Genomic DNA, 23,709 nt, shown 5'->3' with positions numbered 1-23,709 from the left:
TTCAAAAGCAAATGGTGGTGTGTTTTTTCCTTTCAAAAAGCGGGGGCAGTGGGCGGGGTGCTGTGTCCATGAGTGAAAATAAACATTCTGGACTGAATTATCTGCTTGCCATATGTAGGAGAATGCCATCTAATCTGATGGGAATTAAGCTCCCATGAGGCATGAAAACATGCTGAGAGTTGAAAGTCCTGCAGTGCTCTAAATATTTGCATAGGCTTTGTGTTGGCATTCTCAGATTGCACAGAATCCCCAAAAATCCAGGTATTCGAGAGGTGAGGGAATTAAATTTAGGGTCCATTGTGGTTTCCAGACCAGTGCTCGTCTCCAGACCACTGCTCATCAGATACAGAGATAGTGGCTGTGTCTTAGTTTCCAGAGGTTGTATTCTAGTGGACACAGAAATGGGCAAACAGGAGCAGATGGGCAGAGACACGCACAGAGAGAGAGATGAGAGAGGGAGACTGAATGAAAAAGAAGGCACAATTTTAAAATGAACCCTGGTCGACGAATTTGGACTCTTTTTATAAGCCTCCTTTAAAAGATATGCAGCCCACAGATGTTTATAGTTGCAAAGAAGCAGCACGGCCTAGTGAAAAGAGCACGAGCCTGGGAGTCAGAAGACCTGGGTTCTAATCCTGACTCTCGACTTGCCTTGTGTGAACTTGGGTAAGTCACAACTTCTCCATGCCACAGTTTTCACAATTATAAAATGGGGATTCGGTGCCCTTTCTCCTTTCCACTTAGACTGTGAGCCCCATGTGGAACAAGGACCACGTCCAATCTGATTAACCAACCCAGCTTTTAAAACTGTGCTTGATATATAGTAATTGCTTAACAAATATTATTAAAAAGAATAAACTGCGAAGCAACTGTGAGGGCAATAAGAGAGTATCTACTTGTCCACATTACAGGAAGATGATTGGTCAGGCAACGGTTATACCGGCATCATTTGCTCATAGTGATACAATCTCTCCATCACAAATGGCATCTTCAAACCTCAAAGGACCGTTGCAGTATTTATGAATTTTAGGGTGATAATGGATTCAACTTAATTGGGATTTTTTTTCAACTCAATAAAAAAAACTCAGTTCCACTGACATGCTAGGGAGGTGGCAGCTTCTTTAAGACTTGATGCTGTGTTAATAACATATTAAGATTGAGCAAAAGTGGCTCAAGCTTGCATATTAAGGATTCATAAAGCCAACTGCCTAATAAAAGATCTGTAACCGGAATAATGAAAAGTATTTACTGTGCTTGTGCAGTTGCAGCTTTTAGGAAACGCAATTATCTTGTCCGTTTCAATATTTAAAGAAAATAACCAAAGTGGTTACTTCACATTATGAACCAACTATTGGTAAAATTTCATTATCAAATACAGGAACAGTTTTTATGGTGGGGAGTATGCAACAGATAATGAAATAATAGGACAATTTCCTGTCCTATCCTCTTTTGTTTGTTATATAGCCAAGTCTGTACCAACCTGAGAAACTCTTACCTTAGTTTTCCCTGATTTCATGTTTCTTTGTTGTCCTGTACTAAACCCCAGGACCAGGCGGTGCTTTCTTTGATAGCGGTCTTTTAGGATGCTACGTTAAACTCAGAATGTCATGCATCACTCTTTCCTGCGATGTTTATTGATAAGGAAGAACCCTGGATTTGATATATAGTGCTCTGCACACAGTAAGCACTTAAATACCATTGAACTCATGAATATACTTCTTTCAGTTCTTGCACAGAATTACTAGGGAAGTACATCCTATTAGAGCAAAGTGATCTCACACTATCTTTCAGCGTTATTCCTGTGCTTTGCATTTGTTGTTAGTAATACTAACCATTACTATGGCAGTAATGGTTAAGGACACACTGGGTGTTTTTGTTCAGTGGACTTTGGCTTGTCACCTGAACTGGGGTTTCTATCCTCCAGTCAGGTGATTTAGTAATCCCATTTACACTATGTACTAACCGCTGGAGTTGAGATAAAATAACCAGGTTGGACACAGTGTGGTCCTATGTTGGGATTACAGTTTAAGGTGGAGGGAGAACAGCTATTGAATCCCCAGTTTACAGAAGAGGAAACTGAGGTACAGTGAAGTGACTCAGCTAAGGTCACACGGTAAACGGTTGGCAGAGCAAGGATTAGAACTCAGGCTCTCTGAATCCCAGGTCCAAGCTCTTTCCCCCAGACCATTATGATTTAGCCCGACCCGGTTCAATTGCCAGAATTAACATCTTTGCAGTCATAAACCCCATTTCTCTGGGTCTTGGGTCTGTGCTCGCCAGGCGACCAGACCTGAACTGACTTGCCTTCTACAAGGTGCGCGCCCTGGGTTCCAGGCTCGGCTCCACCATATGCCTACTGGGTTACCTTGGGCAAGTTACTCAGTCTTCATCCCCATTTTACAGATTTTACAGTAACTTAGGCACTGAGAAGTTAAGTAACTTGCCCAAGGTCCCACAGGAGATTAGTGCCCAGGTTCTCTGAATCCCATTCCTGTGCTCTTTCTACTAGGTGACGCTGTTTCTTTTTCTCTTGCTTTCTTCTGCTGAGGATCCTGGGGAAAATGCCACTTGGGCAGTGGAAAACACAGTGACCCTGAACTGCTGGTGGGGGTAGGGCTGCAGGGAGTGTGGTAATGGGGGTGAAAATGGAAAAGGTTAAAAGAGAAAAAGCGTAGGTGTCTGAGAGAAGGGATCCATCCTGTGATCTGGCCTCCTGAAATTTTGCCTTCCCTGCTCCAGGTCCCCTGTAGGCCTGCTGTAGGGAAACTGACCAAACCAATCTTGTCAGAACCGTTCCTATTTGAATAAACACACACGTAATCAAACAAAATAGTCACCCGAAGAAATCCAATTCAAAGCAGCTGAATCCAGCATTAAAAACCATTCTCATTTAATGCCTCATCTTTTAACGATTTTACTCATGGTGAGTTTTGCCACTGAATCATGATCATCATTGCTACTATTTATAGTTTTGTTTTTTGTTTTTTTACCGGCGGGGGCGGGGGGGGGGGGGGCGGGGAGGGACACAAAGTAGAGGGGCTTGGCATTTAGATGCAGAAAATCAATTAGAGCTATCACAACTGCACTAGCCTAGTTGACACCTGGTTAATGAACATGCGGAAACACGCTGGGCAGGAAGGGAAATCAATAGCGGCCCAGGTGAGAAAATATTTGCAGGACTAGTAATAAAACAGCCTCTGCTATCACCGGTTTCTGTAGATTTCTAACAGGAACCAGCTGCTTTTAAGCTCAGCCTTTGGTATTTCAGTATCATGAGAAGACTTGAGAATGAGTTAGGTTTTGGTCACTAAAGAGCAGTTCTTTTTGACTAGGAACACGACTTGGGCCAAGGGTCTCCGTGATGGTCTTATTTTGGGGTTTTTTTTTTTGTTGTTTCTTGGCTAACAGATCAATCTCCCTGGCACTAACGGCTGATTGAAACTGAGATGGTGAAAATAATTCATTTGATGAAGCTGTTTCCTCTTTTCAGATCTGGGGGTGATACCAGTATTTCATTGAGACTGGGCCTCCCTTATTTTTTTAATGATCTTTATTAAGAGCTTACTATATGCCAGGCACTGTACTAAGCACAGGGATAGATACAGTCCCTGTCACACAAGGGGCTCACAGTCTTCACCCCCATAAGGTAACTGAGGCATGGAGAAGTGAAGTGACTTGCCCAAGGTCACACAATAGGCAAGGGGAGGAGTCAGGATTAAAACCCAGGTCCTTCTGACTCACAGGCCCATGCTCTATCCACTAGTCAAGCTGCTTCCTTAGAACAGCCTTCCAAACCACTGGACCCCAGAGTGGCTTTTGGATTTAACGGAGAGGACACAACTAAGTATAGACACACTGATTTTAAATGATTCGGTTCCAAGTATTGACTGGTTTGGTTTTAATAATGTTGGTATTTGTTAAGCGCTTACTATGTGCCGAGCACTGTTCTAAGCGCTGGGGTAGACATAGGGGAATCAGGTTGTCCCACGTGGGGCTCACAGTCTTAATCCCCATTTTACAGATGAGGGAACTGAGGCACAGAGAAGTTAAGTGACTTGCCCAGAGTCACACAGCCGACAAGTGGCAGAGCTGGGATTCGAACTCATGAGCCCTGACTCCAAAGCCCGTGCTCTTTCCACTGAGCCACGCTGCTTCTTGTCACTGGTTCCGGTGGTGCTTCCTGATTGAACCCTACTGGGCCTCGGGGAGTAGTTGACCCTTCCTCGATCCACCCTTGCTTGCTGGAATGGCCCGATTCACAGATAGGCTGGGCTGCACTCAGAAGGGATAATATTTGAACAGTGAGGAAAGCTCAAATTGTTTTTCCCAAGTAGTAACACTGGTAGCATCTCATTCTGCGATGCCCGGATCATCTTTCTAAAAAGACGATCAGTCCGCGTTTCCTCTCTCCTCAGAAATCTCCAATGGCTGCCCATCCACCTCTTTATCAGAGACTCCTTACCATCAGTTTGAAGGCACTTAATCAGTTCTGCCCTCCTAATTTACCTCACTGATCTCCTACTACAGCCCAACCCACACACTTTGTCCTTTAACACCTCCGATTACTCACTGTACCTGGATTACAGAAGCAGCATGGCTCACTGGAAAGAGCACGGGCTTGGGAGTCAGAGTCATGGGTTCGACTCCCGGCTCTGCCACTTGTCAGCTGGGTGACTGTGGGCGAGTCACTTCACTTCTCTGGGCCTCAGTTACCTCGTTTGTAAAATGGGGATTAACTGTGAGCCTCACGTGGGACAACCTGATTATCCCGTATCCCAGCGCTTAGAACAGTGCTCTGCACATAGTAAGAGCTTAACAAATACCAACATTATTATTATTATTATCTCATCTTTGTCACCACTAACCAGTTGGCTCACATCCTCCCTCCAGTCTGGAACTTCATTAATATCCTATGGACCAACAGTCTCCACATGTTCAAAACTCTACTAAAATCACATCTCCTCCAAGAGGTCCTTGACTACACCCTAGCTTCCTTTATTTTCCCTCCCTTTCACGTTTTCTGTGTACTTGGGTCTATGCCCCTTGAGCTCTTTGATTTTCCACCCACGCCCACAGCCCTTATGTACACATCCATCAATAACTTATTTTAATGTCTTTCTCTCCCTCTAGTCTATAAACTCCTTGTGGGCAGACACTGTGTCTACCAACTCCATTGTACTGAAATTTCCCAAACACTTACTGCGGTGGTCTACATAGAGTCAGTGCTCAATAAATACCACCGACTGATTGGTTGATTGATTAAGCGCCTACTTTACGCATTGTACTAGACCGGACTACCTAAAGCCTTCATGCATTCGAGGTCATGTGACTACTTCCCAATTTTACATATTTGTTTTTTAAGGGTATTTATAAAGCACTTACTGTGTACCAGGCACTCTAATAAGTACTGGGGTAGCTACAAGATAATCGGGTTGGACACAGTCTCTGTCCCACATGGGGTTCACAGTCTTATTCCCCATTGTACATATGAGATAACTGAGGCATAGAAAAGTAAAGTGACTTGCTCAAGGTCACCCGGCAGACAAGCGGCGGAGCCAGGACTAGAACCCAGGTCCTCCGACTCCCCAGAAAATGCTCTTTCCACTAGGCCGAGCTGCTTCTCAGCATATTGCCCAAAGTCAATAAAATTTTGGGAATACTAGAAGAAATTCCATTAAAAGCTTTCATAACTTCCTGGAATCCCACAGTCCTTTTAATAGGTACCTGAAGACCACTGTAGATGGATGCATTAAGTTCTGAAGCTGCACTGATACGAGAGGTAGTCAGTGGGGAAGGATGAATCCAATCTGAGAGAAAAGTGGTTCCTCAGTTGGAACTAGGCATGGCTTGAGAAATAATGCAGTAATGGGAGTGGAACCAAATTTTCTTATAATCAGTGATATGTTCATTCAATTTAGTTCTGACCATTTAGAAGGAATGGGGAATTTCACAGCAACATTCTTAACTTTGGGGGGAAAACAATGGAAAGGAGCATTCATCAAGGTTTGGACAAACACTCCTCCTACCTCTAAGTCTCTGAAAAATTCCCCTAAACCCCAGTATAAAGCAATATAGCTCTACCCGGGGCCTATCTTTAATAAATTTTTCTCAATAACCCATAAAAATGATAAATATTGGCTATCCTCTTTAATGTGCATAATAGTAGGAAAGCAAAGTTTCTTTTTTCCAGCACTAGAAAAGAAGAAATGAGAAGAGCAAAATGGTGAAAGCAAGGAACTGACCAAGAGCTCCCCTGTTTTAGAAAGATCAGTATATAATCAATCAAACAACTGAGTGCCTGGGAGAATGCCATAGAATACGGAGACATGACAAACAGATATTATAGATCTTACCACAGAGTAGAGCAGTCAAAATTCACCAGCAGCCATTTGTGGGGGTTAAAGTCAAATGAATCTGCAAACTGACAAGAAAAAAATGCATCCAATCAAATAGTATTCCAAATTCTGTGTGAAGCAGCGTGGCTTAGTGGAAAAAGCATAAACCTGGGAGTAAGAGGACCTGGATTTTAATCTTGGTATGGCCACTTGACTGCTATGTGACTTGGGACAAGTCACTTAACCTCTCTATGCCTCAGTTACCTCATCTGTAAAATGGGAATTAAGACCGTGAGCCCCATGTGCAACGTGGACTGTGTTCAATCCGATTAGCTTGTGTCTACTCCAAAGTTAGTTCAGTGCCTGACACGCAGTAAGAGTTGAACAAATACCATAAAAGAGATATGCATGGAACTAAAAATGCTCATATTACTAGTTTATCAGCTTCTCAGGCTAGAGCCCCAAGAGAAAATTTCTATTTTAACATGTAAATGAAAACCTCTCCAGTAAATGTCAATTGGAAGCCAACACTGGAAAGACTGTTGGTGAAAATAACTGTTGGTAGGAATTTTTATTTTTCTCTTCTACTGTTACAGTTAAGTTGCTGTCTGGTCTTCTCCCTGGATGGGTAAAAAGTGTAGTCCAAGGACAGTTAAAATGCAAACAAAAGTATTTATGTTATCAATCAATGGTATTTATCGAGTGCTTACTGTGTGCAGAGCACTGTACTAAGTGCACAGTTGAGTACAATACCGTAGAGTTGGCAGGCATGATCCTTGCCCCTGAGGAGTTTATAATCAAGTTGGGAGACAGTAAAATAAATTACAGATTTACAGAATTAAGTGCAAAGACGATCCAGTGGGGAAGGTGAATAGTATTGTGAAATGAAGGCTTAGTCAGGGAAGGCTTCTTGGAGGAGAAGTGATTTTAATAAGGTTTTGAGGATGAGAAGAATGGTGGTCTGATGGATATAAAGGGGGAGGGAGCTTCACTGTCATTTCTTCCTGCCTCCCTAGTTATAGTTGCCCCATTTCACTCCTCCTTGGGGCAGTTCTTTGGGTAATTGGCAGTTTTCGGTTCTCTCCGTCTCAAGTCTGGTATTTCCTTTACAGTCTAATCTAAATGAAGAAAGCTAGCATAGAGAGGAAAAACATAAATTAAGGTCTTTGTCAGCCAGGATGCCCTTTTGCATGAAAATATCATCATCCAAACACAGTAAGCACTCAATGCATATCAGTGATCGATTGATAATGATTAAGGTGAGGCAAGCATGAGGTAGCAAACCTGGCCGGGGAAAATTATTTCTATTTCTTCAATAGCTGTTATCAGCAGATAATAAAGGAATATATAAAAGTCCTAACTATAAAAAAAGAAGGGGTTTAATTAAGCACTATAAGTCCAGCATTGTGCTAAGCACTAGAGTAGATGCAAGAGGAACAGATATGATGCAATCCCTGTTCCACACAGACTAGCAATTAAGGGGTAGGGAGACCAGGTACCTTAGCACCCTTTTACAGATGAGGAAGTCGAGGCCCAGGGTGGTTAGGTGACTTGCCCCAAGACACACAGCCGATCAGTGACAGAGCCAGGAGAGGAACCTGAGTCTTTCGTATTCAAAGAAGATGCCACCGATAGTAAAATTCACCTCTGCGTGCCTAGATTGTAAGTTCACTGTAGGCCGGGAATGTGTCCACCAACTCTGTTTTATTGTACTCTCCCAATTACTTAGTACAGTGCTCTGTGCACAGTTAGGTCTCAATAAATGATTGACTGATTGATTGACATGTGACTAAAAAAGCCACCGGAGGATTCACCATCTCTGAACTATTCTGCATGCAAACTCGCTGTCTCCTGTTTTATTATCATGTTTGGAGATTTTAGTACTTAGTGCTGTCTTCCTTTTTACCTCCACCTCGCTCATTCCTTATGGAGATTTTGCTCAAAATCAGCCATTCCTTACTTGATGGCAGGGCCCTGTGCTGGTCTATCCTTGGCAGTTGACCCCCAGCTTTGAGTATTAGCCAAGATTTTGTACTACCCTGTCCTTTAAAAGCTCCTCCTCACTTCCGGTTTCTCAATTTCAGCTCTTCACAACGCAGATGTTGGGGTATCTGGCTGTTGTTCATTCTCCTCCCATGTGTTGCTCGGTATAGCTGCACTGAAGGGCGAACCTTGCTTCGATGCTAGGAGACTAACTTCATTCTACAACTCCATTCCTTGAGATACTGCTTGGCCGTTGAATATCGAGGCAAGGACATATGCTGTATTTCAGCAACTGCTTCCGTTGGTTGTTATGTGAAAGCTCCCATCAATTTCACAGGCTTAACTGCTAACTTTCTACATCTCAAAACTGTTGGAATATTTTTGCATGACTGAAATTGGAAGTATATTCAGGAGACATTTATAGTAGCCCGAAAAGTTATTCTAAATGTTTTCCTCCCACCATTTAAGGCAGAATGCCGGTGTCCAGGTTTTTTCCCCCACATAATAATAATGCTGATGGTGGCATTTATGAAGTGCTTACTATACGCCAAGCTCTGGAGAAACTATAAGGTCATCAGATTACACAGTCCTTGTCCCACAGGGGGTCATATAATGTTGGTATTTGTTAAGCGCTTCCTATGTGCAGAGCACTGTTCTAAGCCCCGGGGTAGATACAGGGTAATCAGGTTGCCCCACGTGAGGCTCACAGTTAATCCCCATTTTACAGATGAGGTAACTGAGGTACAGAGAAGTTAAGTGACCTGCCCACAGTCACACAGCTGACAAGTGGCAGAGCCGGGAGTCGAACCCATGACCTCTGACTCCAAAGCCCAGGCTCTTTCCACTGAGCCATGCTGCCCAGGATGCCTTCCATGCTTGATCTGTCATTTCTCCACCATGTTCTCTATCCCTTCTTTGTCACCCATGCATTTGGGTCCATACCCACTAAGTGCTCTGATACTTTGCCCCTTACCCCATAGCATGTAGCCTTTATCTGTAGTTTCCTTTATCTGTAATTTAATGCCCGGCTCTTCACGACACTGTAAACTTCCTGGAGGGCTGGGATCGTGTCCATTATACTCTACTCTCTCCAATGCTTACTACAGCGCTCTGCACACAGTAAGCACTCAATACATACCACTGATTGATCGAACGATAATGTTTGGAGTGAGGCAAGCATGAGGTCGCTAACCAGGGCTAATCACTGGACTCCATGGGGAACCCTTGAAGCCCCTGGCTGGACCCAAGGCAAAAATTGGATAAACCCAATCAATCAGAAAATGAGTGAGTTAAGGAGGAGGGGATGAGCTGGTTCTGTTGGATGCAGAGGTGAATGGGCAGTCACTGGAGGTTCTTGAGGAGTTGAGAGATGTAGAATGAATTTTTTTTAGAAAAATGATCTTGGCAACACGACTCGAGTGGGGACAGACCGAAGGCAGGGAAGTCTGTGAGGAGGCTGATGTAGTAGTCAGGGCAGGTTGTGATGAGTGCTTGGATCATTGTAATAGCAGTTTGGATGGAAAGGAAAGGGCAGATTTTATTGATGTTGTGATGGTAAAACCAACAGGATTCTGTGACAAATTGACTATGTGGGTTGAATGAGAGAAATGAGTCGAGGAAAAGGAGGATAGTGGTGTTGGTTACGGTGTTGGAAAGACCTGAAACAGCATGGCCTAGTGGATAGAGCATGGGGTGGGACTCAGAAGGAGCTGGATTTTAAACTGTGTGTGACCTTGGGAATGCTACTTAACTTCTCCATGCCTCAGTAACCTCATCTGTAAAATGGGGATTGACAGCTAGCTCCAGCTGGGTTATAGACTGTGTCCAACCCAATTAGCTTGCATATATTCCAGCACTTAGTACAGTGCCTGGCACATAGTAAGTGATAAACAAATATCATGAAAAAAAGGACTAGGGGAAGACAGGGTTTGGGTGGGAAAATGGGAAGTTCTGTTTTGGACATTTTTAGTCTGAGGTGTCAGCGGGACATCCAAGTAGAGAAGTCCTGAAGGCAGGAGGAAATGTGGGGAGAGAGGTCGGGGCAGGAGATATAGATTTCGGAATAATTTTTGTACAGATGGTAGTTAAAGCCATGGGAGGCAATGAGTTCTCCAAGGGAGTGGATTTAGATAGAGAAAAGAAGGGACTTCTTGAGAGAGAGAGGCAGAGGAGGAGCCTGTGGAAAAAGTCTGAGAGGAAGCAGCCAGAGAGACAGGAGGAAAACCAGAGAGGGCAATGTCAGTGAAGCCAAGGTTAGATGCTCTGCAAACAGTAAGCGCTCGGTAAATACGATTGAATGAATGAATGTTTCAAGGAGAAGGGGATGTCGGTGGCCACTGAGCGGTCAATAAGGATTAGAATGAAATGGAGGTCGTTGGATTTGGCAGGTCGTTGGATTTGGCAAGAAGGAGGTCACTAGTGACCTTAGAGAGATCAGCTTCCCTGGAGTGAAAGAGACAGAAGACAGATTAGAGGGGATCAAGGAGAAAATTAGAGGAGAGAAAGTGGAGGCAGGGGGTGTAGACAGTTCACTCAAGGAGTTTGGAGAGGAGGAGTGGAAGGGAGATGAGACAAAAACTGGAGGAAGCCTTGGGGTTAAGGGAGGGTTTTTTCAGGATAGGGGAGACATGAGCATGTTGGAAAGCAGAGAGGAAGGAACCATTGGAAGTGAACGGTTGAAAATAGTAGACAGGGAGGGAAGAAGGGAGAGGGCAAGTGATTTAATTAGTTGTGAAGGGATGGGGTGGAAGGGATAGATTTTGAGAGGCGATGGGGGTTCTCCTCTGGAGATACTCCAGGGAGTGATGAAAGACTCAATGTCACTCACCGGGCTAAGCCATGCTAAAGGCTCCATTTTGAAAAAATATATATATTTGAATTAAAGATTTTCTAGAGCACACTTTGCTGAAGTTTTCCAGCCACCGTTTCAACTCAGGGTTCAACGTCATGCAACATGATGGTCTTTGTCTCCCCGGTTATCATTTTAAGAGGTGCCTTCTTTAAGAAGAGAAATATGTAATTCTAACAAGTGTCATTATAAGGGACATTCTGGCCTAAGCATATCTCTTTCGGACAGTGCTTACCAGTCTAGAATGAGTCATTCTACGTGTCCCTCCAATATTGCCTTCAGCCTTTTTCCCTTGTCTTGCTACGGAACTTCCTGCTCAGAGAGTCAGATAAGGGGTATTTAATTTCCTGATGCTTCCCTAGACACTTAGATAAGGATGAAAAATATAACTGTTTGGTACCAACCGAGGTTTTTTTAAAAAAGGCCTTATTAGATAGGAACTAATTAAGAAAACCTTATATGTCAAGCTGATTTAACCCTTTGATTCTCTTTCATCGAAATGGAACCTTCCGAATTGTCCTGCCTATTTTAAAAAATTGTTTTCACTGGCCTCTAAAAGGAATTTCACTGGAATTTCAAGCAAGAGAGCAGCATTTGAGTCCAGAATCAGGTTCACAGGATGCTACAGATCTCTGATCTCACCCATTCAATTTCTCCTCCTTTTCCCTGCATTCTCTTTTTATGAGGGAGAGAGTTTTTTCATAAGATTGAGGAAATTATTAGAAAGGAAGATGAAAGGATTACTATAAGGCGAGACATGAGGCAAGCCTCTGAAGTTTGAAGATTAGGGAGGTGACGTGGGATAGTGGAAGACTACGGCTTGGGAGACAGGACACTAAAGTTTCAGCTGGGCGGCCTTGGAGCAAGAGACTTAACCTCTCTAGGCTTCAACTTCCTCTTCTGTAAAATGGGGATAAGATAGCAGTACTCCCTAGGCTGTGGACCCTGTGTTGGGGAGAGACACTGTATCCTTTTTCTACCCTGGGGCTTAACACAGTGTTGGGTACCTAGGAAGAGTTCCATAAATTCCATATTAATAATGATGGTTTAGACTCCTTGATTCCCCAAAATCCGGGGGATCTCTATATCAACCCTCAAAGTGGATTCAAATGAAAAGGAAAAAAATAACCATCTTCTCCAATCATGACAACTGCTCCGAGTGAGAAAAATGTGCAGGTTTGGGAAGAATGGAGTGATCACAACATTTGACTTGCCAAGCAGTGCTTAGCATGGAGACTTTTCTCTGTGGACTGACTAGTAGAGTCATCAGTCAGTCAGTCGATCACATTTACTGAGTGCTTACTGGGTACAGAGCGCTGTACTAAGTTCATGGGAGAGTACAATACAACAGAGTTGGTAGACAAGTTCCCTGACCACAAGAAGCTTACAGTCTAGACAGAGAGAGATACATTACTATAAATAAATGAATTATGGATATGTACATAAGTGGTGTGGGGTTGTGGGAGGGGTGAATTAAGGGTGCAAATTCAAGTTCAACAGTGACGTAAAAGGGCGTGGGAGAGGGAAAATGAGGGCTTACTCAGAGAAAGCCTCTTGAAGGAGATGTGCTTTCATAAGGCTTTTAATGTGCTTTTAAATGTCACAGCTCCGTGGAGTTCCTTTTGCCATCTCCTTTCTGATATGACAGGCCATAGTCCAGGGTGCTTGAAAATGAGATTGCATTGCTCAAAATAATTTTGCCAGACCATTATTCTACTGGGGGACTGTGCGGCATTAATAATAATAATAATAATGTTGGTATTTGTTAAGCGCTTACTATGTGCCGAGCACTGTTCTAAGCGCTGGGGTAGACACAGGGGAATCAGGTTGTCCCACGTGGGGCTCACAGTCTTAATCCCCATTTTACAGATGAGGTAACTGAGGCACCGAGAAGTTAAGTGACTTGCCCAAAGTCACACAGCTGACAAGTGGTAGAGCCGGGGTTCGAACCCATGACCTCTGACTCCAAAGCCCGTGCTCTTTCCAGTGAGCCACGAGAAAAATCAAGTCTGGACCTTTTAAAAATAATGAAGCAAGAGGACTTCCCAGACTAAGCTCTAGACTGTATGCTCCTTGTGGGTAGGGAACATGTCTACTAACTCTGTTTTACTGAACTCTTCCAAGTGTTTAGGTCAGTGCTCTGCTCACAGTAAGCACTCAATTAATATGATTGATTGGTTGATTATTTCCCCATCCACCCTCCTTTCAGCATCAAATGTGAACTTGAGTTAGTACCATTTAAGCATTTTGATACTCATCCTAGTCCTACGATATATATGAAAATATTATTTTACTGTCCTATTTCTCCCAATCCCTAAGCTATTTTCATGTAATAATAATTGTGGTATTTGTTAAGCACTTACTATGTGCCAGGCACTGTACTAAGTGCTGGGGTGGATACAAGCAAATCAGGTTGGACACAATCATGCTTACTATGGTGCTTGACACACAGTTCAACACTCAAAAATACCATTAATTGGCTGATTGATAAAACAAAAATATCTCTGTAAATGAGGCGACTCACCTAAACTCTCCCAAGCGCATTGTGCAGTGAGCTCCTCAGAATAAATGCTCGATAAATAATTGATTAAATCTTAATCATTTTCCATGCTTACCTCTACTCCATTCAGAAGATGTCGGAATTCAGGGCAGATGAAAGAACTTCCTGCATATGCTGCATCAATGTGCATCCAAATATTCTCCCTATTGCCTGAAATATGAAATTAATCAAAAGAGAAGAGCTATGGGAATTAGAAAACTCAAGATTCTTTTTCCTGAGATCCCAAACTGATTCTGTGGAATGACATTATTAATAATAATGATAATTATCTGTTAAGCCATTACTATGTGCCAGGCACTATACTAAACACTACGGCGGATATAAGCAAATTGGGTTAGACACAGTTCCTGTCCCAAATTGGGGCTCACGTTCTGAATGCCCAATTTACAGAAGAGGTAACTGAGGCACAGAGAAGTGAAACGACTTACCCTAGGCCCACTCTAGACAAGCGGCAGAGCCGGGATTAGAACCAGGCAAGGTAAACTGAATGGTGAATAGGCCAATTTGGCTGTGTATGCTGATTTACACACTACAGAGCAGAAGGAAAGAGACAAAAAGCATGGCTTAGTGGAAAGAGCACAGACTTAAGAGTCAGAAGGTTGTGGGTCCTAACCCTGGCTCCACCATTACTTGTGTGTTGTGTGATCTTGGGCAGGTCACTTCACTTCTTTGTGCCTCAGTTACCTCATCTGTAAAATGGGGAATGAGACTGTGAGCCCCATGTGGGACAAGGACTGTGTACAACCTTATTACCTTCTATCTACTCTAGAACTTAGAACAGTGCCTGGCACAAAGCAAGCACTTATCGGATCTTGTCTTATGCCGTCAAATCATCTCCGACACATAGCAGTGCCATGGACACATCTCTCCCATAATGCCCCACCTCTACCTGCAATCGTTCTGGAAATGTATCCATAGGGTTTTCTTGGTTAAAAATACAGAAATGGTTTACCATTGCCTGCTTTCACCCAGGAGAAGCAGCGTGGCTCAGTGGAAAGAGCACGGGCTTTGGAGTCAGGGCTCATGAGTTCGAATCCCAGCTCTGCCACTTGGCTGTGTGACTGTGGACAAGTCACTTAACTTCTCTGGGCCTCAGTTCCCTCATCTGTAAAATGGGGATTAAGACTGTGAGCCCCACGTGGGACAACCTGATTCCCCTATGTCTACCCCAGCGCTCAGAACGGTGCTCGGCACATAGTAAGCGCTTAACAAATACCAACTTTTTTTTTTTTTTTTTTTTTTGCTTTCACACAGTAAACTTGAGTCTCTGCCCTCGACTCTCTCCCGTGCTGCTGCTGCCCAGCACAGATGAGTTTTGCCTTGTAGCGGATTGCCTTCCACTCGCTAGCCACTGCCCAAGCTAAGAATGGAGTGGGTAGGCCTCTGCTTGACTCTCCCTCCCATAGCAGAGACTGGTAGAGTACTGGAAACTCTCTAGGTGAGATCTTGAGGGGGGAACTTAACAAATACCGTTTTTTAAAAAAAAGTAGTGCAACCAAGATTAGAACCCAGAACTCTGACTCCTAGACCCAAGATCTTTCCACTGGGTCACACTGCTTCTCTGAAATAATACTACAGGTGCCATGCTTTTCTAAGACTTTGGGGGGAAGGGAAACCTTCGGAAGGTGATAGGAGCTGCTTTATGTTTGTTTCTCTCTAAATTACAAGAGGAAAACAAAGCTTCCTGTCTGGCTCCGCAGATCTAAATTCACAAGCCACCCAAGAAAATCACTGTCAAGACAAAGCTAGGCATCATCGGTCCTTGACTTTGGGTTCTGATGTCGGCCAGAGCCTCTACTGTGCACCCTAAACTAGAGCTGCCTCTCTCTGAGAGGGTCGTCCCGGAAACGGCTCTTCCTCTGGCAGACCCCGCTCCTTCTCCCCAAAAGAGGAGGAGGAGGTGAGTACTTACAGATCGGACCCAGTTCTTCCAGTTTATCAAAGGAGCAGCAGGGAGTAGTTCCAAGGGTAGCAACAAACTGAAAAGCCGAAGAACGAGACAAAAGATTCACGTTCGTTTTTGCATCCCGGACAACAGAAATGTCGAGAGTGATGACCCAAAACTCGTTGGGGTAAACTGTGAGATTGACTGCCTCGATTTCAGCCTGACGCTTGGGAAGCGATTAAGCCTTTCCCCTTCCAAGTTCCTGCTGCGCACCTGGCCCTCGACGTCAGCATGAGCAGCGGCACTGACTTGAGCCAGCACCCAGATCACGGCTCTCTCTCTAGCTGAGAAATTCCTGGACCAGGAGAACCTTCAACAGGCTGGACCAGGCCCCATAATAATGAAAATACTAGTAATTGTGGTATTCGTTAATCAGTTACTGTGTGCCAAGCACTGTTCTAAGTACTAGAGTAGATGAGAGGTAGTCTGGTCCGACGCGGTCCCTGTCCCATATGGGGCTCACAGTCTTAATCCCCATATTACAGATGAGGGAACTGAGGCCCAGAGAAATAAAGTGACTTGCTCAAGATCATACAGCAGATAAATAGTGGAGCCGGGATTAGAACAAATCTACTCACCCACAGGGGCCTATAGTTTTGCCCTCAGAACAGGTAAAATGTGTGGGAGGTGGTCTCCCGGGGACAGGGGAAGCCCACTGAGAAAATAGCAGTGGATCTCCGATCCTACTGGGACTCACTGTCGTTTCAATGGGGGCAGGGCCCGTTCGGGCTGCCGATGGGGCTGCCTTCTCCTCCTAAGGAGTGGTACAAGTCCTCAGTTTGAGGAAGCTTTAGGTAAACTGGCCTCTCATGGCTTCAGGCTAGGGAGAAAGAATTGAGTCACTATGGCCCCAGTACTTCCGTTCCTTAAAATGAGAAGCAGCGTGGCTCAAGAGAAGCAGCGTGGCTCAGTGGAAAGAGCCTGGGCTTCGGAGTCAGAGGTCATGGGTTCGACTCCCGGCTCTGCCACTTGTCAGCTGTGTGACTGTGGGCAAGTCACTTAACTTCTCTGCGCCTCAGTTCCCTCATCTGAAAAATGGGGATTAACCGTGAGCTTCACGTGGGACAACCTGATTACCCTATATCTACCCCAGCGCTTAGAATAGTGGTCTGAAAATAATAAGCGCTTAACAAATACCAACATTATTAAAATGCCTCCTCTCCGGACCAAACTCTCGGCTGTGAAGGAACCGTCGTCTCCTGGACTCAGTCCAGGGATGGGGCATCTTAAGGAGCAGATGAGCAAAGGAGCTTCTTCTCCCTGAAGCACTTCTTGAAGATTCCCAACCCCCGCCCCCCCGCCCCCGTGCTGGAGCTGTGAAATGCCAGGTTGCCGAGTGCCAGCGAAAGGTTAGCGTTGGCCCTGGAGGGTATGACGTTGTGGCCTGATCTCTGAGGAAAAACAGGAGTGGGGGAGAATTAGATGAAGGAGTGTGCCACCCTAAAACACTGGGAGTGATCCAACCTGTTGTTTCTGGAGTTGGATCTGTCCTCTTTGGGAATTTGCTATTCACCCCACTCTCAGCCCCACAGCACTTACGAACCTGTCAATTGCTTATTTCTGTAAATGTCTGTCTCCCCCTCTAAATCCAGCATGTGATCTGACCTACAGAACCAAAACGGCATGGGATTAGAGAGGACTTGATTCCAAGAGCAGATCTGTTCCATAGGGGTGGGGGAAAGGGAAGGGTCTGGCAGTTATTTGGAGAATTTAGGGCGGTATCCACAGCCAGGCTTCGTAATTCAGACCCTCGATTAGATATTTTTTTCCCGAATTCCTCATATTGATTATTCAGGAAGCTCAGATGCACCGCTCAAAACAGGTAGAGTCAACCAAAACATAGGAAATGGCTGAAGAAAAACTTCTTTGTGCCCTCGTTTCTCAGACAGTATAATCTGGGCTGTCGGTCGACTCTAAGCCCACCGTGGCTTGGAGAACCAGAATCCAGAATCTGGGCCAGTGGCTTGGTAAAGCCGTTAGTCCAAATGGAGCTGTGACAAACAGAGACCCAGGATGCCTTGTGAGTGTGTACGTCCAGATTATATTTTTCACCAAGACCCTGCCTACGTGAGAAAATGGCCTTTACATTGCTAAGTGCTATCTTTCTGTGCCCTTTCTAAAGACGTATGAGCCAAAAAGCTGCTTGTACTAATTCCCAGAAACCACTTGAAAGTAACAGCACCTGCTCTCCTCAAGGCCCTTATTACCCTGCTTTAGCACTGCACAATGATTTTAACCTAATTTATAACCCGAGGTACAGAAGCATAATCACATTTGCAGGGAGAGAAAGACAGGGAGGCTGCATTTTAGAAATTGATCTGACAGCTCAGAATAGCCCTCAAGCTTTATTCTTTTCAGGAGGGGCATTTTCAACTAAATCTAGAGGTCTTGGCCCGGATGCAAAATCTCTGTCAGCCAAACTCATGCATCACCTGTCTCCTCAAAGGTCCACGTTAGTGAACCTCTGATATTTGGAATGCCTTGTGGGTTTTTAGCATAAGAACATTTAAAACTGCCGTCATCTTCCTCGCATTGAAAAGCACAACCCATTCAGAAAGAGCAAGTCAAAATGAGGACCTGTGATTTTTAAGCGTTCCAAACCCAGGTCCAATTCTGATTTTTCTGGGAATCTTCTTTTAAAGTCTACTGTGGACTGCAAAAAAGTGATCTGCTCGTGGACTTAATGAGACTCAAGTCACTAACGTTTGGTGCTGAGATTTTTCTGGGAACCTAGAAATTCAATTGTCTTCATTAATAATGATAATGCTAATAATAGTGGTATTTTTTAAGTAGTTGCTATGTGCTATGCACTGTACTAAGCACTGAGGTGGGTACAAACAAATCGGGTTGGACACAGTACCTGTCCCACATAGGTCTCACAGTTTTAATCCCCATTTTACAAATGAGGATTACAAAGGAAATCAAAGCACGGAAAAATCAAGTGACTTGCACAAGGTCAGGCAGCAGACAAGTGGTGGAGCTGGCATTAGAACCCAGATTCCTCTGACTCCCAGGCCCGTGCTCTATCCACTAGGCCACTCTACTTCTCTAGGTTTGTCAGGTCCCACACTGCTGACGATAAGAACACCTTGGCAGTTTATTCCGTGGAGAAGGCAGACTGATCTCCACACGGCCTGGACAGAGAGGACTTTACAGCCAAGGAACCAGGAAGCGGAAGGGTTATGTCTCGGCAAGGGAACCCCACAAGAAATATTTTTGCCCAGCCTCTTCCAAGACACTCCAACCCTGCTTCAATCAATCAATCCGTCCATCGGTCGATCGTATTTACTGAGCGGTTACTCTGTAGAGAGCACTGTACTAAACACTTAGGAGAGTGCAGTCGAATTAGGAGACACAATCCCTGCCCTCAAGGAGTTTACAATGTAACGAGGGAGACCCACCAAGGCAGTACAACTCTATCTTCAAGTTCAAATGATGATACTGTATTAGGACTCCTCAGCTGCTCCTATGGATATACGGACCTTTATATTCTATTACATCTTCTTGCCTGTAACTTATTTTAATGTTTGTCTTCCCCAGCTAGATGTAAGTGCCTTAAGGGCAAGGATCATGTATTTGAATTCTATGGCCCTCCCCCAGCATTTATTGCAGTGTTCTGCACCTGGTAGGTATAAATACTATTGAGAAAATGAGATCTACCATCATCGTCAAGAGAGAGGCCTTGACTTCATAATAATAATAATAATAATGTTGGTATTTGTTAAGCGCTTACTATGTGCCGAGCACTGTTCTAAGCGCTGGGGGAGATACAGGGTAATCAGGTTGTCCCACGTGAGGCGCACAGTTTTAATCCCCATTTTACAGATGAGGGAACTGAGGCACAGAGAAGTTAAGTGACTTGCCCACAGTCACACAGTTGACAAGTGGCAGAGCTGGGAGTCGAACTCATGACCTCTGACTCCGAAGCCCAGGTTCTTTTCCACTGAGCCATGCTGCTTCCACACTGAGCCATGCTGCTTCCACTGGTGGTCACCAAGAGGCTGTGGGTTCTCAGGTGGGGATGATGGGAAGGGCGGTATAGAGGGATGACTGGTGAGGTAGCTAATCTTAGACTCAGAGGATGGATTTTTCCATCTTCAAAGTGGGATAGAGTGGAGGTCTGTAGGGAGAGAATCCTCCAACCAATGGGCCTTTTGGACAGGATTGGTATCTACAACTGTATCTCTCTCTTCCAAGTGTATCCTCGCTACAGTGCCCAGTATGAATTGGGGCTCAAAAAATATCCCTGATTGATTGGGAGGGAATCTGGTAGTGAGGGTGAGAGATAGGCCCTAATGCAGTCTAGATATAGAGGTCTAGTTAGAGGCAAAGGAAGGTATTTCCTCTCTCAGGTTTATCCTTTTTGTCAGTGAGTTCACAAGTACTTAGCTCAGCTTCCTCAGGCCACTTTGCTTCCCATTTTGCAAAGGGGTAAATAGACTTAACAACAGGACTTCAGGAACTTAGATTTTCCTGAAACCAATTGAACATGTTCTCAAGAACTTACAAAAAACGGGATGAGTCCTGCAGCTCTGTCTTCGTCCAGAATCTTCCGCAGGGTTGCACCACGCACAGCAAATTTATCATCTGATGGGATGGTCTTGAACTTCACTCCCCCAATCAATGCAGCCCTTTCCACTGATGAATGGGACTAGGAGGAAAGTAGCAGCATTATTACTATTATTAATAAGTATTATGATGATGATAATTATTATTATAATGATTATGGTACTACTAAAGTGTTTACTATCTAGCTAGTACTGTTCTAAGCACTGGGATAGCTACAAGTTGATCAGGTTGGACACAGTCCCTGTCCCACAGAGGGCTCACAATCTAAATAGGAGGGAGTAGAATTTAATTCTCATAATACAGATGAGAAAACTGAGGCACAGAGAAGTTATGTGACTTGCCCAAGGGCACACACAGCACACAGCATGGGATGGTGTGACAAATTATAAAATCTCTAATCGCTTTTCCTCTTTCCTTCTTTTGCTTGCCGCTCTGGGGACCCACTTCTCTACCTCATCTGTAAAATGGGGATGAAGACCGTGAGCCCCTCGAGGGACAACCTGATGACCCTGTACCTCCCCCAGCGCTTAGAACAGTGCTCAGCACATAGTAAGCGCTTATGAAATACCAACATCATCATCCACCTAAAAGGCTATTTTGTTTCTGACTCTGGGAATATTAAAAAAAGTCAATGCTGCCGTGATATGACAGCAGAAGTGGCACTTAAAAATCAAAAAGAAAGCAGAGTACTGTGTAACTTAAGTTTCCCAAGACTTCTAAAACGTTTAGAGTATATAGAACATATTCAGCAAGAGTGGTTCTGCAAGAACACCCATCTTGTGATCGTGTTTAAACTACTTTGCTTTCGCATCCAAGATAAGCCATAGGTTTATCACTGGATTTCCAGCAGAGAGGTCTTGTGATTACAGCAAGCAAATAATGAAGGTAAATACAGCCCAGATCTACCTTAAAAGGTCAGTAATGTCATAAGAGAAGCAGCATGATTTAGTGGATAGAGTACGGGCCTGGGAGTCCGAAGGTCATGGGTTCTAATTCCTGCTCCACCACTTGTCTTCTGTGTGGGCTTGGACAAGTCACTTCAATTCTCTGTTCCTCAGTTACCTCATCTGTAAAATGGGGATCGAGACTGGGATTCCCAAGTGGGACAGGGATTGTGTCCAACCCAGTTTGCTTGTATCCACCACAGCGCTTAGTACAGTGCCTGGCACGTAGTAAGTGCTTAACAAATACCACAATTTTAATAGTTATTATTATTACTCATAAAATGAATCCTCCTTCCCCAGGCCTCCAGTGCTGTCCTCTATTTCTAATTAGCTCTCCACAGCAGCAAAAAACGATAGAGTTTGTGGAGCATGAATCTTAGAAGCTCCTCCCTCACTATTCTCCCAGCTGGAAATCCATATGGCTCAAGTCTAAATGCAGCATTTTTTCATATTTTTTAAGTGCTTACTCTGTGTCAGGCACTGTACTCAGTGCCGGGATAAATACAAGATAATCAGGTTAGGCACAATCCATGGTCCATATGGGATTTACAGTCAACAATCCTCATTTCCCAGACAAGGTAAATGAAACACAGAGAAGTGAAGTGACTTGCCCGGTGTCACACAGCAGACAAGTGGCATTCTGTCATAGATTACCTATTGCTGCAATGCTCTGCGGCTTTGAAAATTTGGAGATTAGAGTGGAAATGTGGTAGAGGAGAAAAGGGATGGGAACATCGACAATCCCTAAGAGAAAATCGGAATCCGATTGCAAGCTGCATTTCCGACCCTTCTCATTTTAGCCAAAAAGCAAGTGGTTCGGAATCTTTTACTTCTATTACCTAACAAGTTATCATTTCGAATAGTCAAACCCATGACACGCAACAATTTGTTTCAGGAAAGAAGATTTCTTGAGGGGGATGCTGAAATGGTAAAAGCGGAGGTGAGATGAAGAAGAGCAAGTGGGTGATTTAAAAAAATAATAATTATGGAATTTGTTAAACACTATGTTCCAAGCACCGTATTAAGTGCTGGAGTAGATTTAAAATAATCAGGTCCTCCACGGAGCTCACATTCTAGTAGTTGGGGGAAGAGGTATTGAAACCGCAGTTTGCAGATGAAGGAACTGAGGCTCAGAGAGTGAAATGACTTGCCTAAGGTCACAGAGCAGGTAAGAGGCAGAGCCAGGATTAGAACCCAGATCTTCTGACTCCCAGGCCTGTGCTTTCTCCATTAGGCCATGTTGCCCCTGAACAGGGGCAATAATTCTTTGCGTGTTTTTCACTTAGCTTCTACAAATATTCACATCCGTCCATTACCACATCCAGATACGGCCTGAATAAAACACGGTCTATTCAGAAAATCCTCGTGATCTTAACGGGCCACTGTAGACAAACTTCCAGATGCGGCCCTATCCTGTTGCATGATTAATGGATTCAGAGCATTGCTATTATCTCAGTTATTTCCATCCTTGGAGATTGAAAAAATATACTTTTTAAAGTGAATTGGGTAATCTCCCTCGGGTAGGATTAGCATTTTTAGAAACTGTTGAGTGGGGAGCCAGTGGGCTAATTAGTCATGTTAAATAAGAATTTTTATATAATTCTGTGAGCATGAGAATTCACAGTTTTACCATAAATTGGCTGTGCATTTTCTTAGCTCACTAAAACTGCTGTGGTTAAAATCCAGACGGATACACTCAGCTTTCTCATAAGATTTGTAGTTCAGGCCGAACATCCGCGATTCCATTGTAAGTGTAATTATTTTTTAATGGTACTTGTTAAGCACTTACTATGTACTTGGTACTGAACTAAACGCTGGAGTAAATACAAGATAATCAGATTGGACACAGTCCCTAATCCACATGGGACCGACAGTCTAAATCAGAGGAAGGAAGATTGAATCTCGGTTTTACAGATGAGGTATCTGTGGCATAGAGAAGCAGCGTGGCTCAGTGGAAAGAGCCCGGGCTTGGGAGTCAGAGGTCACGGGTTCGAAACCCGGCTCCGCCACTTGTCAGCTGTGTGACTGTGGGCAAGTCACTTCACTTCTCTGTGCCTCAGTGACCTCATCTGATCTCCCCTTCTTAGACAAGTCCAGTGGTTGCCTATCGACCTCCGCTCCAAACAAAAACTCCTCACTCTAGGCTTCAAGGCTCTCCATCACCTCGCCCCTTCCTACCTCTCCTCCCTTCTCTCTTTCTACCGCCCACCCCGCACGCTCCGCTCCTCCGCCGCCCACCTCCTCACCGTCCCTCGGTCTCGCCTATCCCGCCGTCGACCCCTGGGTCACGTCCTCCCGCGGTCCCGGAACGCCCTCCCTCCTCACCTCCACCAAACTGATTCTCTTTCCCTCTTCAAAACCCTACTTAAAAATCACCTCCTCCATGAGGCGTTCCCAGACTGAGCTCCTCTTCCCCCTCTACTCCCTCTGCCATCCCCCCTTTACCTCTCTGCAGCTAAAGCCTCATTGTCCCCTTTTCCCTCTGCTCCTCCACCTCTCCCTTCCCATCCCCACAGCACTGTACT

At 44.5% G+C, this 23,709-nt stretch overlaps 1 protein-coding gene across 2 annotated transcripts in view; it reads right to left on the bottom strand.

Annotated features, from left to right (window-relative positions):
- DDC (dopa decarboxylase) overlaps nt 1-23,709 on the bottom strand; it is a 78,688-nt gene that overhangs the window by 19,867 nt on the left and 35,112 nt on the right. For both annotated transcript variants that reach the window (XM_029064121.2, XM_029064120.2), the window contains exons 6-9: nt 20,179-20,322; nt 15,639-15,705; nt 13,782-13,876; nt 6,354-6,421 (exon numbers count right to left, since the gene is read on the bottom strand). In XM_029064121.2, the coding sequence (XP_028919954.1) occupies nt 6,354-6,421; nt 13,782-13,876; nt 15,639-15,705; nt 20,179-20,322 (374 nt within the window). The remainder of the gene's footprint in view (nt 1-6,353; nt 6,422-13,781; nt 13,877-15,638; nt 15,706-20,178; nt 20,323-23,709) is intronic.

The sequence above is a fragment of the Ornithorhynchus anatinus genome, chromosome 4 (assembly GCF_004115215.2).
Source record: "Ornithorhynchus anatinus isolate Pmale09 chromosome 4, mOrnAna1.pri.v4, whole genome shotgun sequence".
Lineage (NCBI taxonomy): Eukaryota > Metazoa > Chordata > Mammalia > Monotremata > Ornithorhynchidae > Ornithorhynchus > Ornithorhynchus anatinus.
This window is presented reverse-complemented; position numbering and strand designations above follow the sequence as displayed.